The sequence below is a fragment of the Engystomops pustulosus genome, chromosome 4 (assembly GCF_040894005.1).
Source record: "Engystomops pustulosus chromosome 4, aEngPut4.maternal, whole genome shotgun sequence".
In the NCBI taxonomy this organism is placed as follows: domain Eukaryota; kingdom Metazoa; phylum Chordata; class Amphibia; order Anura; family Leptodactylidae; genus Engystomops; species Engystomops pustulosus.
Genome location: NC_092414.1, coordinates 116,449,412 through 116,466,985, shown reverse-complemented (window position 1 = coordinate 116,466,985; position 17,574 = coordinate 116,449,412). Strand labels below are relative to the sequence as shown.

At 36.9% G+C, this 17,574-nt stretch overlaps 1 protein-coding gene across 1 annotated transcript in view; it reads right to left on the bottom strand.

Moving 5' to 3' along the window:
• Positions 1–16,871, bottom strand: part of LOC140127005 (chloride anion exchanger-like) — a 28,367-nt gene extending 11,496 nt beyond the window's left edge. Inside the window, exons 1-12 of the mRNA XM_072147137.1 lie at positions 16,795–16,871; positions 15,924–16,117; positions 12,658–12,797; positions 11,988–12,098; positions 11,191–11,327; positions 10,768–10,932; positions 8,797–8,949; positions 7,164–7,246; positions 6,148–6,295; positions 4,761–4,874; positions 1,260–1,337; positions 1,075–1,170 (exon numbers count right to left, since the gene is read on the bottom strand). Of these exons, the coding sequence (XP_072003238.1) occupies positions 1,075–1,170; positions 1,260–1,337; positions 4,761–4,874; positions 6,148–6,295; positions 7,164–7,246; positions 8,797–8,949; positions 10,768–10,932; positions 11,191–11,327; positions 11,988–12,098; positions 12,658–12,797; positions 15,924–16,054 (1,356 nt within the window). The 5' untranslated portion in view covers positions 16,055–16,117; positions 16,795–16,871. The remainder of the gene's footprint in view (positions 1–1,074; positions 1,171–1,259; positions 1,338–4,760; positions 4,875–6,147; positions 6,296–7,163; positions 7,247–8,796; positions 8,950–10,767; positions 10,933–11,190; positions 11,328–11,987; positions 12,099–12,657; positions 12,798–15,923; positions 16,118–16,794) is intronic.
• Positions 16,872–17,574: the final 703 nt, after the last annotated feature.

The following is a 17,574-nucleotide window of genomic DNA, read 5'->3' as shown; positions in this document are numbered from 1 at the left end:
GTCTCACTCTCCCCCTGCTTCCTCTGCATTTCTCTTCTCCTTCTTCCTGCTTTTGGAAGCAGAGGAAGTGCTGAGTGAGCACTGGATCTATGAGTAAGTGTCCCTGATTTTTCATTCTTGATTTTGATGGTAGATTTCCATTAAAGAAAACCTGTCACCCATAATTCCGGCACTAGAAGCTGCTTACTAAAGTAACTGCATAATAACACTGCAGCGGAGTACAATGTAATCGTTGGACCGCTCGCAAAGCGGTCTGATGTATTCATGGTGGGGCAGGGTTGGGGCGTGGTTAGGGGCGGTGACTGCTGCATGACGCGCGGCAGTCACCGCCGGCCTATGGAGCGAGCAGGACGGTCCAGGGTAGAGGCAGCGCCTCGGACGACCCCCTCATGAATACATCCCAGTGCTGAAATTATGGGTGACAGGTTCTCTTTCAGTTAAAACACTTATTTCCAGGAATCCATGGCGGCTGGAGTACAAATGAATTACAAAAAACATAGTGTAATACCTCCAGTTCTATGTTCCAGCATTTTTCAGCAGTGTTTAATTCCAGAATGCCAAGAAGGGTTGAGGGTACAGTGCCACACATGGGGGCAGGAGTTCCTGAGATCACAAACCCTTCTGGTCCAGGGAGTACTCTCAGAGTAGGGTAAGTAACCTTTTTTTTTTGCATACCCCTGCCCCAGTCCCCTGTGGGGTGTTCCAGGATTCCTGGAATATCCCTTTAACAACAAGCTTCCTATCAAAATATCACTTTAAATGTGCTAGATATTGTTATCTAAATTACTTGGAGGAGGTTATTTACAGAGTAGAAAACTCTATGGACTCCCACTTTATTACTATACTTATTGTAACACTTTGGACTGAGACAAGCAATCATACATTGCAAATAACTTATGTCTTGTCTTTGAAAAAAAATCTTGTGTTTTTTTGGCATCTGTTTAAAGAGGTTCTGAGGTAATACAGTCTATCAGTTCTCAGCAATTATTGGCTCTGGTCCTTGGACATTGCACTGTTATGTGCCAAAGACCAATAACCAATATAGTTTTTATAGAGCTTATATATATTACTTACACAATCATATTTATCTTTCCGGAACAAATTGGGAATTTCATTGAACTGCATCAGCATGCCCTTCAGATTGATAACGACTAAGGCTGCAAGTACAGACTGCAACAGAACAAGGAGCTAATTATTTCATGTCCACTTACAGAATGAGATTATTCTATGTATCAGTGAATGATATATTATAACTCTACCTTTTGCAGTGGTTCAAGGAGGAATCCTATGGCCAAAGTGACAATCATAACAATAATAGCTGATAATAGTCCTGCCACCTGTTAAAACATATGTTGGTATAGTATAAAGACATATACAGTAAATGCATTTAAAATAGCAGCATAGTGGCATAATATGTACCACAAGTGTTTGTATTATTTACTTACAGCTTGTGCAAGTATTCTACAAGATGAGAATGAAATCTGTATTTTGCAATCCAAGTTGTGACAGGAATAAACAGTAGTAAATGTATGTTTGATCAGGAAATAAATGGGATTGTAGCTAAATAGTTATCTGTATTACCTACTGGGTAAAGTACACAGCTGCATATGTGGATGTTTATTTCATTTATGATAATATGAAATCTTGTTGCTAGTTAATCATATGTGAATCTTATCTAGGTGATGTTTAATTGTCTTCACCTAGCCAATGGATAGGTGAGAATATTCTGATCAGCAGGGGTCTGATCTGCAAGAGTCAGAAGCGGCAGTTCAAGCATAAGCGAAGCCCCAGCATTTTATGTCTATAGGACAGCCAGGACTTTAGCTATCTCCAAGCATTAAAATAGAGAGAACGAATCCGAGTTAATGCAGGACATTTATCATGCGGCAGGCATCTTGTGACTGTTTAACCCCTGCAAGACCAAGCTTTTTAGTTTTTTGCATTTCCAGTCCATTTCTTTTAAATTTTTCCATTTACATAGCCACTGGGTGCATACTTGACCCTATTGATCCATCCTGTGTATAGGGAAAACAATTGTACATGTGATGATTCATTTAAAAAACTTCCCATTATTTTTCTGTATATGATTGGAATTTTTCAGAAATTAAAAACTTATCAGCCAATTAAGAAAAAGTCTTAATACATGAAGTATGCATTTTCTTCTACCTTTGCTATATACTTAAACAGCTCCATCTTTCAGTATACTACCATTTGGCTGTTACCGCAATAGTTTCATGGTTTTCTTTACATTACCCTATTACTAGCTATACAATATATCCAGACATAATAAATTCAAACTCAGATTTATGTTTTTATTTAAAATTAGTTTCCCATAACTAATATATATCAAAATACTGATCTACTGATGCATGGCTCCTTTCCAGTTCCAGGAACTGGCTTTCAACCTAAAGACAAGTGTTCAGAGAACTGAATGGGATTAGCTTTCAATTGGCAATTTCAATTTAACAGTTTATTTAGCCTTGTATTCTGGCTGTTGCCTTTTTGCAGGAACAGATGGTGTCCCGGTAGCGATACCCCTATTAATTGTACTATTGATATATAATATTTATCCCCTGTAGAAGCTCACTATACACAAAACACGCTTTGGGCTGGAAATGGACACTACTCTCACTATGGGTAAGCAGATGGAATGAGATCAGGATTGGATGTTGGAAAGATTATTCACCAATCTGCATTAGTTAGGGATGAATTGTGACTTTTAAATATATACCTATTGTGAACTGTAACTTTGTGAATTGACTCATACTGCTCCCATGGTATGTATGGTGTCCTCAATTGGCTTATATATAGTTTCCTTTAAAAAAAATTCTGAAGTAGAGTATATATGACTTTTAAAGTATTTTTAAGATGATATTAAAAAATATTTTTTTATATCATGACATATATTAATGACAAATTATACTTAATCAGTAATTAAAATTACTTTAATCAAAGTTTAAAGGGAACCTGTGATCACATTTGCACATATACAGTGACAGGTTCCTATAGAGTGCAATTTACTAACTAACACCCTTCTTTTAGCTAAAAATTGTTTCCTTCACATCCCCATAAATATATTTCATCCATATTTCCTGGAATCATAGGGGTGTGTCTTGCTCGGCTGGCCCCTCCTGCCCTTGCCATATGCCTCCTTACTATTCAGCAGTTCATGTCATGTGACCAGGAGGATTTTTTATCAAAGGTTCTATACCCTTTACATTTTTAAAATGTACCCCTTGCATGTTTTTGATATTTCTGACATGAAATCACAGCATGTGATGGAGGCTGCTGTGATGACATACATACAGTACAGTATGGGTACAGTTTGCTAATATGAGGAGGCTAAAGGATCTGTGATTATGTCACTCTGGTCATATGACATGAATGTAACACAAGACAGAGCTGTCAGTCAAAATAGGGGGTGTGGTTTACTGGCAGCCCAGGAGAGAGAAGAGTCAAAGCCAGCAGACATGAGTCAAAAAAGCTGTAATTAGGGTACAGTGCCTCACTGGCAGCTAATTTAAGGTGATAAGGGGAGGACTTGTAACCTTTTATCAGCAGGAATTGTTAGTCAGTGTGGTTAAATTCTGATTACAGCTCTTCTTTAAGTTTTATATTCCCCATGTTAAATAAATCAATATTAATAATAGGACTTTATTAATATTGCTTTTTTTGGAAAACAAAAAAATATATATTTACGAAAAAACTACAATACAACAAATCAAAACAGTGTTCCCAAATAACCTATCTTCTATATTTTGTGTTCAATAACATACACCAAAATCCATGTAGTTTTTACCCAGGGCCGTATATACTGTTCAGCCTGATCGTGCCTCAATTAAAAGTCCAATAAAAACTAATTTTTGTCAGTGTTTACAAAGGAGATCACCTTTAACATTATCTGTTAGTGATATCAATCAATTGTGATCCTGTAGATAGCACCTCAATATTTATACCTACATTCCTATAGACCAGTGATGGCGAACCTATGGCACTGGTGCCAGAGGTGGCACTCAGAGCCCTTTCTGTGGGCACTCAGGCTATCAGCCCAGGACAGAGTTCATGAAACAGGAACAAATCCATTAAATCTTCCTGCAGTCCTAGGCAACTTACGAGATGCTGCGCTCAGCAATATTTTACAGCAACACTTCATTGACTGTTTGGAACTGCTTGAAAAGTGAGAAGGTGTTGAATCTGCATTGTCTTTGGAGGTCCTCATTCTGGACCCACCATTTTTCCTAAACAGAGAGACCCTGAAGAGAAGCTACAATGATAGTCTGAATTTGCACACCTTGTTTAAACAGTATTTGTGGCCTCAGGCGGCCGATACAATTAAAGAAGTGGAAGAACAGGTAACTGCATAAAAATGGCACATTGGCACATCAGGGTAAATAAGTGGATTTTGGTTGTAGTTTGGGCACTCGGTCCTTAAAAGGTTCGCCATCACTGCTATAGACTATATGCCTATAGACCTTGTGCTACCTTGTATACTTTAAACTTTGGTGGCTTCAAATTACACTTGTGTCTCATTAATACCTTGACCTTCACGCCCCCACTTTCATATATCATAATACCCCTATGCCCCTCCTGCAATGAATGGGCATAGGATGGGCAACGTTATGGATAAGTAAGTATAGTAGAGTAAAGAAGATGATAGGAGAGCTTGTTGACAAGGGCTACAGTTTCAGGCACCTTTTTGTTATGTTGGCCTTAAGCAAATGAATTTAATTTAAATGCATGTTAACCTATAGAAAATTCACCTGTGTTTTTCCCCCTGTGCTTTCTTGGACAGCAGATCTTGACAATGCAGTACTTGCAGCAAAGCCTTTGAAACAGCCACAGAAGATGTTACTCAGTCCAAAAGCTACCAGCTCCTGAAAATGGATTTAAAAGGCAAAATGAATAACCTGGTTTATTCCTGGTCTACCCACGATCATTTGCAACTATGAAGCTGAGAGTCCTGCTGAAAATGATCTATGTAGTAGATACCTGGTTCTGAACCACCCACTGTATAATTCCCTCAATATACCCCAAAAATGTTTCCCTCCAGTCACTAACATCACTCTGTCTTACAAACACAATTATAACGTCTGTTTTATGGTAAAGCTGTATAACAGTAAACTTTTTTCAGCTATCAAGCCAAAATTTTAGTTTAAAGTAAATAACCCAAATGAAAAAAACATAACAAAAATCTCATTAGTAGCACAAGAAATTAAAAAGGTAGGGTCATTAAAGAACACTTGCAAAAATAGACAAATTGGACCAGATCTATTAAACAGTTCTCAGTCTAACTGCACTTGAAAGAATGTATTTGGAGCTTGCACATGTATTTCAGAAGTGTTTGTGCCAGAAAAAATGTGCACCAGAGGGTTCATTAACATGGCCGTCTGCGGGGACGTACATGCGGCCGCAAATTTGCGGCCGCATGTACGTCCACATAGACGGCAATAGCGGCGCGGCGCAGATACGGTGCCACACATTTGTGGCACCGATCCGGGCCGCACACCGCAAAAAGATAGAGCATGTGCGCCGCTATTCTCTATGGAGGGAGGAGGGGTCACCTCCTCCTCTCCAGCACACGCGGTATGCTCGCACGGCGGGCATACCACTTGTAAATGTACCCTAAAGGGGTGTGTTACTGTGACATGTTTAATATAGTGATTCAGCAGAATTGTTTTGCATGCTCTAAGTTAAAGGTGCACCTAAAAAAAGATGCTGCACACTTTCCAAGCAGTGCAGGGTGCGCCAGAAAATTAAAGACTGTGAACTAGTATTCAATAATCTTTCACAGTGCAGTTTACCTCAGTTTTCATAAATCTGGGCCGTTGTGTCTGGTCCTGAAGGTGCTAATTACCCGGGTTCTGAACTAGTTAATTTCACAAAGCTACTGCTGTGTGCCCTGAAACATAAGGTTATCACATTTTATGATTCTTTCCATTATGTGTTTACAACCTCTCAGTTGTAGGAAGGAGCATTATTGCAGTGCCCATAAACTTTTCTTGGATACAGAGATTTTATAATAATAGTCAATAAAGTGCTGTGTTGCAGAATAATTCCCCCCTCAAAGAATATTTAGTTTTTTTGTGAAACCATATGTTGGCACAGATAGTCCCCATGAACTTAACATGCAGTTCTAGAATAACATACCTGATTACCATTTATCAAATAGTCATGTTTTATTGAATAGACTTTGGCAACAGAAAAACCTATAGCAAATCCAACAATTGCAATAGAAAATCCGTCAGCTACACAATCTTTGAATACAGAAACGCTTGGTGCTTGTGGGGGCTGAAAGCTGTTCAAGAAACAAAGTATGACACGAAAAGAATATGTTAGTACAACAATAATCATCAAAGATTATTTGAAGACATAACCAAAGATCAAATGTATGTGAGTATGGGGCAGATTTATTTGCAATTTGGTGGCTGAGCATATACTGTAGGGACCGTTTTATTTTAATTACCGGTAATACATTTAAATAACAGAACTATAATGGACTGGCAGTCGACATAAAGGTTTGTCCTATATGCCAAATGCTCAGAATGAAAAGGATTTATTCATGATTTATTAAATATAAATTTCCAAGCACTCTATTTTCATGCAAATGGGGTTTTATTATGCCAAGTATGGCATTAAAATTGTGATATTTTGGCCTGGTGTAGGCCTTTGTCAAACACGGGCCATATAGCAGAAACACCGGAATCACTGAAGAAGAACTGGCACTGCGTGTCTATAGGAATATTGAACACTTTGTATATGTAAATGGTTTTGAAATAGAAAATGTTTGTAATAGAAGTATTTTTCTAGCACGCAAAGGTAGTTGTCTGGGAAAAAAATGAATACTTATTCCTGCTGACAGAAAAAAATTCAAGCACTTCTAGGTTTTCTGGTCAACTGTCAGTGCTTACAATTAATTTTTGTGTTATAGACATAATGAGGATCTAGTATATTTTATCCGAAGAAATGGCAGATATAGTTTACTCCACAACTAGTAGGTGCACTGAAATAGTCCTAACTATTGGTTAAAAATGCATAATACAATAAAAGGGGACCAAGCAAGTTCATACACTTAGATGAATAAAAAATATACGGTAATAGTAAAAGACTGCAAAAACTGACGACTTTATTTAACTTTATACAAACTTTCAAAGAGACATACGTACCCTTTCTGCAATTTTCCAACAATATCCACTTGATATTTTTCTTGGAAATTGAAAGCATATGATACACCAGTTGCAATTACTGTCTGCAAAGCAAAAAATATACTCATTTATGTAACTGTAAATACACAGAAAAATTTACAGAATTAATTATGTTTATTTTGTGCCATAATAATAACCTTATTGAATTTAAATTTGCTCCTTTACCTTATATAAAATTAAATATCTATACTATTGTAAAAGATTGTTATCTAGGGCTCAAACAACCCTTCAGTTGTAAGGTGTCTCTCGAATTAACCCTTTTTAACCAAAAATGGCTACCGGTATCAGGATGAGAGCAGACGCCAAGACACACACTCTTAGAAAATGCAGACTCACATAATTTATTAGCGTGCAGCCGCATATATAAAATACAGAAAATCATCTGCATAGGGGCATGAAAAGGTGATAGAACACTGCAATGCTATAGGCAATATTGAATATATCAGAAAATTCCTATTAAGACATTCTTCCAGAGACTTCATTCTCATCTAAACATAATGTTTATACTAATTGTCCCCGCGTTAGCTCTGTATAAGTCACAACATGGCCTTCAAGCAGAGAAGCTGCAGAGAGGAGCGAGGACGCATTTCTAAACCGTTCACACAAAATGAAGTTTGAATCATGACATGGCTGGACAGTGGTCAGCATGACCACCGGATAAGTGAAACTGGCATCCGTTTAGAACAAAATGACTTCTGTAGAGAAATATATCTCTCACAGTAACATCAGCATTTTTATACATCGATGTACTGTATGGATGTAAAATGTAATAGTTCTGCAGGGATCTTCAGTTATTTTTTATTTTACAATCTGTTTTAAAATGACAAAGAGGCATCTGGATTACAAAAGATGTTAAAGTTGAAAAGGTTAAACCATTGAACCAGGGCTGTACTGCAGCAGCCACAATCTGACTTGTTTCTAAAGGAGATACAAAAACCTCTCTACCACGTAAACAGTTACCAGTATTATACATGGTACTGTACATGTTAGGCTTAATGTATTTAAAGATATTCCTCTGCATTATAGCACTTTAACCTCTTGCTACTCTGCGCCGAGTCCGGATAGTAGTGCTCCACGCCGTAAAAGGCATTATGAAATCTTCCACCAGGATCAAGGATTGTAAACCAAGCACACTTACAAGCAGTTCTGTGCCCCTATGGCAGGATCTGCTATTGTTTTAGCTTCTTATGTCCTTTTTTTTAAAAAAATTGCCCTTAACATAATTTAAGCATAATTTTTAAGGCCTTTTTTTAAGAAGCTAAAAGAAGAGCTGGTCCTGCAAGAGGGGGCACAATCCAGCATGTAAGTTTACTTGGTTTTTAATCCTTCATTCTGGTGGTAGATTTCCTTTAAAAACACATTATATACACTGATCACATTTACATTTGAGAACAAAGTCCATTGAAAAATGCTAAAGAATGGGACATGGAAAGGAAAGGATCACAAAATGGAAGGTAAAACTGACAAAGTTATAAAGGAGACATTATAGACAGAATATTGAAGTATAAGTCTGATGTGTTCAGGAGCGTTTACTTATCATGTACTTATTAGCATTTTACTTAACATATTAAACTTGAATAAATAGGTTACTTACCATTATAACTTCAATAGGGATTGGCACAGGTATCTTGGATTTATATCGGTCATTGATTTCCTTTACAATAAACACTACAACCATTATAATTATTGATGTGACAAGGTCCGCAATATTTGTCTTTGTAATCTTTGTAAATATACCTTCCAATGTCTGTAAAATAAAATTAAAGATATTTACACCACAAAAACAGATATTTAAAGTGCATTTATGATATACTAAATATATTTTGTGTGGTGCATAAAACTTAATGATAAACTAATGATAAACTTAATGATAAAAATTAGCCTGAGGCACTTTGGCTACATCAACGGAGTGCCGCTCTGTTTACTCCCCCTGTTGCACTAGCCAGAACGGGCATGACTGCTAGTTCAATGGGGGGAGTGAATAAATTATAAGACAATTAACTCTGAGACGCTCCAGTGATGTAGTCGGAGGGCCTTAATTCCTTACAATTTCTCAAAAGTCCAGAATACATATGAAATAATAAATAATAAAAGAAAAGGTAAAAAAAAATTAGGTATCACCGTATTCCAAAATACCCAGCAGCATTGTAAACGTCATCATGTATCTATTAAAACATAATAACAACATTATATGTATGGTATACCGGTGAACCAAACCAGAGAATAAGTTACCATATATACTCAAGTATAAGCCGAGTTTTTCAGCAAACAAATGGGGGCTGCTGGCTATATACAAGGGGGCAGGCACTGGCTATGTACAAGGGGGCAAGCATTTGCTATATACTAGGTGGCTGCTGGCTATATACTAGGGGGGAGAGGTCTGACTATATACTGGAGGACATGGGGTGCTGGCTATATACTGGGGGCAGGGGACTGCTGGGTATATACTTGGGTTATATACTAGGTGGGAGGGGCTGGCTGTATACTAGGGAAATGTGCTTGCTGGCTATATAGTGGGGAGGCTGTGACCAAAGCATTTCCCACAATAGGCTTATGCTCGAGGCAATAGGTTTTCCCTGTTTTTTGTGTTAAAATTAAGTACCTCGGCTTACACTTGGGTTGGTTTATACTCGAGTATATACAGTAGATGTGTCATTTGGAGTTTACATAGAAAAAATAAAAAAAACGAATCCCACAAGCATATGACGTAAATGTGTTCTGTTTTTTCCCACTAACCAGTACATGGCATGGAATATAAAATACTGTCACTAGGAAGTACACTTTGTTATGCAGAAAACAAGCCCTCATACAACTCTGTACAAAAATTTTGTAAAGGTGGGGGCCAAAATATGGAAACGTAAAATGCAAAAAGTCCATCAGCAGCAAAGGGTTAAAATGCCGCTTATACCCCTTGATAAAATGTTTACAAAATGGAGTTGTTCTCAGGGGGAATAGGTTTCTGGTATTTCATGAGCTCTGCAAAAATGTCATGGTACCAGAATGCTAAAATCAAAATCTGCCCTACAAAAGCTCAATGGCGTTCCTTCCCTTCTGCGCCCTCCACCTTGTGCCCAGATAACAGCTTAGATCCCTATGAGTGGCGTCCTCTTACTAAGAAGAAACTACACAATATATTTGTAAATGCATCTTTTCATCTTTGCATTTATTCAGCTTAATTGGGTAAATTTGAGGGCTAAATGAACGCAAAAATGCAGAAATTAGAAAATTCCATTTGTTTTAATTACTGTAAAATACTTAAAGGGTTAACAAGCTTGATACATGCTGTTTTAGATATAGTTTAAGGGCTAACTTTATTACAATTGGGTAATTTGTGTGTGTGTTTAGGGGTTCGATTAATATGACCTAAAACCCCTATAGAAATAAAATGGTCCCTAAAAAAATTTATTGCTGTTCAATTTGTGATCTTTCTAGCATTTTAATAAAACAATAAGATACTTATTAAATAATAATGTTAAACATTCATATTTATATTCCGTATATAGAATAGCAGGTTGTGAAGAAAAATATTCAAAATAAATTTTATAAAATACATAGATTTACTTACGTAAAACAAAGACAAAGGTCCACTAAATGGTTCAACTGTTAAGCCAAACAAAAATTTTAGCTGTGAGACTAAAACATGAATAGCAGCAGCAGTTGTGAAACCACTTATCAAGGAATCTGACAGGTAGACAACTATAAATCCAACTTGCAGCAATCCTAGAGCCAACTGGAAAACAAGAAAAAAATACATTGCACATTATTGCTATTCAATATGGGGTAGATTGATCAAGCTGCCTGAAAGTCAGAATATTTCTAGTTGCCCATGGCAACCAATCACAACTCCCCTTTAAACTATTCATGAGCACTGGTAAAATGAAAGCTGAGTTGTGGTTGGTTGCCATGGGCATATAGAAATATTCTGACTTTCAGGCATTTTGATACATCTGCCCCATTTAGTAGCAAAGAACATACTAGCAGCACTGACCTGGAAGATCCCAGCTAGTACTGTCACCGAAGCTGCCACAGTAACTCTTTTCTCATTCAGATCTGGGTCATTTGGATCATCAGGGTATAATCGAAGAACAGCTGTGCCAACCATCAAACTCAAAACAGGAAATGGACCTGTAATGAAAGAATGATATTAGATTATATGTATAGCATCAATAACAAAAAGTTACATTTTTTTAATATGTTCACAGTTTAAGCAGTACTTCAAAATTCTATTAAAGCAGAAATCAATGTGAATAAAACTGTCTAAAAATACCAAAACAAATGCCTTTTTATTTTGTATTTTAACCACTATAGATTCTCGGTCAACCATGTATTATTAAACAGTCTTAGTCACAATAAATATGTTTTGGACTTTAATTCGATCTTAAATCTGGTTTCATCATATTTGCTCAGTGGATTGTTGGATGTGAAAAGTGGTTTCCTTAAACCTCACCCTCAGGGCAGGGTTCGCTCCAGGTTTCAGTAAGCACCTGGGTGACAGAGCCTCAGTGGGCCCCTTTGCAGTGAACTCAGATGGTGATATTAAAAATTCAGAAACTAAAACAGTCTTGTTCCCTAAAATATTCACTAGTTTATCATCCCAAACAGCCCCCCCTTATGGTTATTTTATATGAAGCCCCCCTCTTTCCCTATGGATTCCTTATGTACAGGCTTATGTGGACCCCGCAGCAGCCCGGGACCCCAGCCTGTCCAGTGCTGGCTCCAGCCCTGCCTCAGGGGGTGGGCTGAGTTTAGCTTTACACATTTTGGGGGTTAATTGCAATGACTCACCGACTGATATATGTTTAGATGTACCCAAAAAGAAGTAAATTATGACTGGAAAAAATGCAGCATACAGTCCATAATCTGGGGTAATATTCACCAGCAAAGCATAGGCAAGACCTGAAATAGTAAATATAACTGTTAAAATGTATCTAACCTTTCAAGTTACTTTACAGAAATAAGTACTTAATTGTGTATGACGTAAAATAACACTGTTTCTTGTCATTATGTGACTTTCCAGTAGCTGTCATTTCTGCGGCCTTGTCTGTGAGTCTGCAGTGCATGGGACAAAGGAAGATTAAAGGAAAGCTCTACAGGCAGGTAGAGACTTACAGCCATTGAGGCTCCAATGGGGGATTCTGGGAAATATGCACTTCAGACAGATCAGCTGTTGGAGGAGATTTTATTGCTGTGACCCACTGCTCCCCATCCCTCCTCCATGTGGCTTCTATTTTTTATGGTTTATATATCTAACTTTTAAGATGGATTTTAACATTTCAAGGTACAATGCAGAATAGGTTGGAAAGGAGGTAGGATGATAAGAGCCAATGTTAGTGGCCAATGAACAGATTTGCTCAGATAAGGTGTATTAAAAAGTTTCCTTATGTGGCAAACTATTGGAAGAAATGACACTAGCATTGTACCAATTCCATGATACTGGAAGACATGGTTAATTTACCTTGTAGGACTGCCACCAGGCCAGTGCTGACTCCAGACACAATATCGCTGAGAATCCACTCCTTGATTTGGTAAACGGGCAGCCATGATGCAATGGGAAAAAGTGTAAATGCTATTCTTTTAGCCTTTTCTGAGGAGCACCTACATGGATAATAGTTAGATAAGTTATTTAATAGAAGAACAACAGACAATATATCATAGTCTTATGATCCAGATGAGTGAGACTGCATCCAGAGAAGTACAAACTTTCATAGTTTCTGATGTTTGTTTTTGTCAGAGTTTGTTCGGAATGGCGTCCGGTTTTATCAGTTATTTTCATTGAAGTTTTTTATAGCATTTTCTAGCAACTGTCTGTTATAGAGGACCACTCTTTTTTACATTGGGGGTTTTATTTACCAATATACATCTATTAAAAGTTGTGCACCGTTCCCTTTATATGTTATGTAAAGCCCCTTGGTAAATGTCTTTTACTTCATCAGCCAGACATAACTGTCCATAAAATGGCTGGAGATGGACAGTCATGTGATCCAACTGATCCGTTACCAATCTACCTTTAAGGACCTTATGATAGTATTCACGAATGCAAGCTTAAAGGGGTTGACTTCTTTTTTACATATATTGCCCATGTGCCTTTACTGCCTTAATAATTATCCCTGAATGTTCATAAATTGATTAATCATCTGTCTGTAAACTATCTCTGGATCTTTGTATACATATCTGAGATCTGATGAGTAGGAGGGACCTTCAGCAATAGGTTATGACTCATGCTGCTCCCCACTACCCGCTCACTGTGTCTGTCAGTGAGATGCATGGAGAGAAAAAAGACACACTGGAGGCTACCATTAGTGACTAACAGGAAGTTGTGTAAAGATTTAAAGTGCAGCATGTGGATAACAGGGAAAGGCTGATGCTCTCACAGGAGGCAAAGACACTGGTACATATACATGCAGGGACAAGTCTAATGAAAGAGAGTTATTGAAAAGTGTCCAACCCTTTTAAGGTCCAGAAAGGGAGATTGAGGATTATGTGATCCTAACTGTCCTTGACCAATTTGCCATTAATAGATGCATAACGGTAAAGTACATAATATTCTGCCCCTCACACTTATACATATATTACAAAAAACATGAGGTAAAGTGGCCAACACACTTTAATGATACTAATGTAAAATTATTCTGTACTTTTCATCCACAAACCATCAACATTGCTTGGAATGAGTATAGTTAAGCTTCAACAATTGGTTGCACTAGTTAATGCTGCTGTCATAAAAAGTGACAGATGTCAACAACATTTACCATTGGCAGCATGATGACAATCCTGGCAAGGGTTGATGATACATTATGAACTGATGTTTATTTGAGAATAATAAAGGGTGATATTATACAGCACATTGCTAGAAATTAGACACTCTTAAACATGTATGAATACAATTGGGCACATATATCTGGCTTTGTTTGTATTATTATTCGTTTTTCTGCTGGTCAGATATATCTTAGCAGTTTTTCCTTATTGATCTTTAATTGGTCTTTAGTGAATTCGCAACTTTTTAAAACAATGTCTTAATTAGCTTAAATCAGTTTTAAGCTAATTACTATGCCTGGTCAGGGGCAACCTTAGTTTTGCAACTTTTTGGAAGCTTTCACTTTTGGTTTCAGGTGATAACTCAGGAAACAATGCAGAAAACAAGACAATGGCAAACTTTGAAGGGAGACTGTCTTAGGTGCAAAAAGTCAGAAATGAGCACAAGCACCATGAAAAGTCTCAAATTAAAGAAAAACAATAGGAAAAAGTTTGATACATGTGCCCCATTGGGTACACTTTTTGTCTATCGCCATAGCAAAGTACTACATGTATGATGCAGTACATTTATTATATCAAAAAGCTCTTCAAACGGCAAACAAGAGTAGTGAGAACCCTGCTATCAAGATCTTACAATCTGAAAGAAAATGTATAGGGCCAGATGTATCACTTTTTGGTTGTTTTAGCAACTTTTCATTTTGTCCAGTAATTTTGTGCCGGTTTTACGCCTAAACACCAAACGAGCGGCGCATCAAAAATAACCATGTTTTCCTCATTTATCATATCAATCCAGATGTTTTGCTGCGCCTACTAATGATTCATCATTAGCAACATTTTAATAACATTTTAGGCGCAATTTTGGTGCAAAAACACTCCAGCCAGAAACTGTAAAGCAAGACCCTCAGTGCTTCTGCAAATCAGTACATTCCCTGGATATCACAGCAGCAGAGCTCAGCCGGTGTTGACATTACATGAAGCCTATGTTTATAGTGCATGAGCTTCTATATACGAATAATCTGCAAAAGGAGCAGCTGAAAGCAGGATAGAAAAGAGATATGTGGGGGAGCTTGTAGACAGTACATAGAAGTGTCCCCGTGTAGTAAGGTGACCACAGTAGTGTCTGAGGAGGAATACTGGCCAGAATTATAGGAGGGCAGCAGAAGGTCAGCACTGGAGGATCCCATCCAGGAGATAATAGAAGCCACTACTGAGCAGTATTACTGGGTGCACCTAGGCTCTGCTGTGAGCGTTATTTTCATGCTGGGGTGTGGAAGGAAAGCAGAGCGGAGCTTGTACGAGGCTTACTTGTAAGTGCTTGAATCAAAGATTGCACCTATATTGCACCTAAAGTAAAGTGCAGTAGCAAAATCATGATGAGACTCACAAGTGATTATTAAGAGGCATGACCTCAACTCTTCACAGATAGTTGTAGCCTTTGATGATTCAGGTGCAACAATGCACCTCATTTAGGCGCAAAAATGGAACTAGTGCGCCACAACTGTGATACATCTGGCCCATAGTTCTATGTAAAGCAGTATAATTCAGTTACCAGCCAGTATTAGTGTATACACTGATAAAGAGCATATCTTTATGCAAGGAGTGCATAAGTGTTAGATAAAGAGATTTAGTTCTGAGAAATAGTATAACAGTAACAGTGAAAGTGGATTAACAGAGACGAGACGGGAGTTGGAGGCTTGAATGACAAAGTTTAGTCTGACATATAAGGAAGGAAATTTAAGGAGATGTAGCACTGCTAGAGTGAGATTAATAATAATATGAAGAATAGGAATAAGCGTGGCTAGTTTGGTGAACAATGGCTTTAGTGAAGGAAAGACTGATTAGTAGTGTGTTACCATAATCAAGATAAAAATGTAATAGCTCTAACTCATGGTGCACACTGGAAGTTTAAGTTAGCTTACTACTTACTACTAAGAATTATTTTTCAATATAATGTGCATATACACTTACCCAAAGAATACACGAAGATGATCCAGAAACGTTTTATGGTATCTATGCACTTTTTCATTTTCAGACTGGAATGCATTTTCAGAGTATATAGGTCTGGAGACCACATACTGGTTTCCCACAGTCTCATACATTGTTTGATTCTGGGTTATTTGTGAAGTATAGGAATCAGAAAATTACCTAACTAAGGAATTTACCTAAAATAATAAAAAAAATAATAATAATAAATAAATAAATAAAAAAAAAAAAATAATTTATGCTTAGAAAGAAGTGTAGATAATATGCAGAATTACACCAAGGAAAAAATCTTAGTCATTGTAGCTAACAAAGGGAAATAGATTGGGATAAATTATTTTACTTCAAATACCACATTTTGAATTATAAATGAATAAATATAAAAAAGCTATTAAAATTTTATAGAACATTGGAAAAGAGGTAAAAAGGAATTATACTCAAATCATATTTGGAAATGAAAATAGAAACAGATCCCAGGATTGTAGTGATTACTAATTTATATTTCATATTCACTATACAGAAAAATTGGAGATCAACAACACTTTATTGAATTCTGACAAATATTATTAATATTATAGTCTAAGATATATGCAATTTTAAGGTAGACTATTTTCATCTCTTATAAGACATCAGGACTTAACTTGTATTTCACTACAAAATTATCCTCACAGCTGTTACATGTAGTTAGTTTCCTAACTAGTCTTCAAAGCTTTCAGAATAAAAACACGATAATAAAATACTAACTCAAAAAGGCATCTTATTCTACATGTTGTAAAACCTTGCCACTAATAACTAAGCATGCCTGAATTACTATTTTCACTTTCCAAAGTAAGTAACTTGTTCACCTTTAAAAACTTACCCATGTGTTGAATTATTTTGTCTAAAGTTAACCTCCAAATCTGTTGATGTCTTTTTCCTTTGACTGCTTAAACTTATTGGAATCTTTCATATTTATTCACAGAGGATGCATCAGAAGGATGGCTTATCAACACTTTGTAATAATTAACATGTATTAACTTTGACAAGATCTTTTAGAACTTAAATGGCCTTGACCATTGAAAAGTTAAATCGATAGCTAATGAAAGGATTGCAGAAGTGTCAATGAGAAGTTACATCTTGACACTTTTAAATAAAATATGTATTTATTATTATTGGAAAAAAACCTCCACAAAATGGTCAATTTATGTCATCTGCTTTAAAATTCCCTATTGACTGATTTAATAACATCGGGATGCTCTGTATTTTGCAAAACAAACTATGGGTTTCTACATAACTAAACTTTATTCATCCCAAAAGGGAGCTGAAATTGTTACATAGAGCAAAAAGACAAATAAAAACAACACTAAATATTACTAAATTAATAAACATGATAACAATAAAAAACTTAGTTTTCCTAAAAGCGCAGCATATATTCGAGGCTGTACATGGAAATGAAAAGCCCGGGAACACTACATCACAGGACAACCTTCAGTATAAGCAGTTACCAGGCCTCTGTGATATAACATGCTTTCAAAGCCTGATAACACCCCATCTCCACCATTAGTGCGTACTCCACTAGGGTGCAATCAATCACTTAGTAGTTCCCATATACATACTGCTGCTGCTGAAGCTGTCGACCTTGATATTTGGGGACTGTACA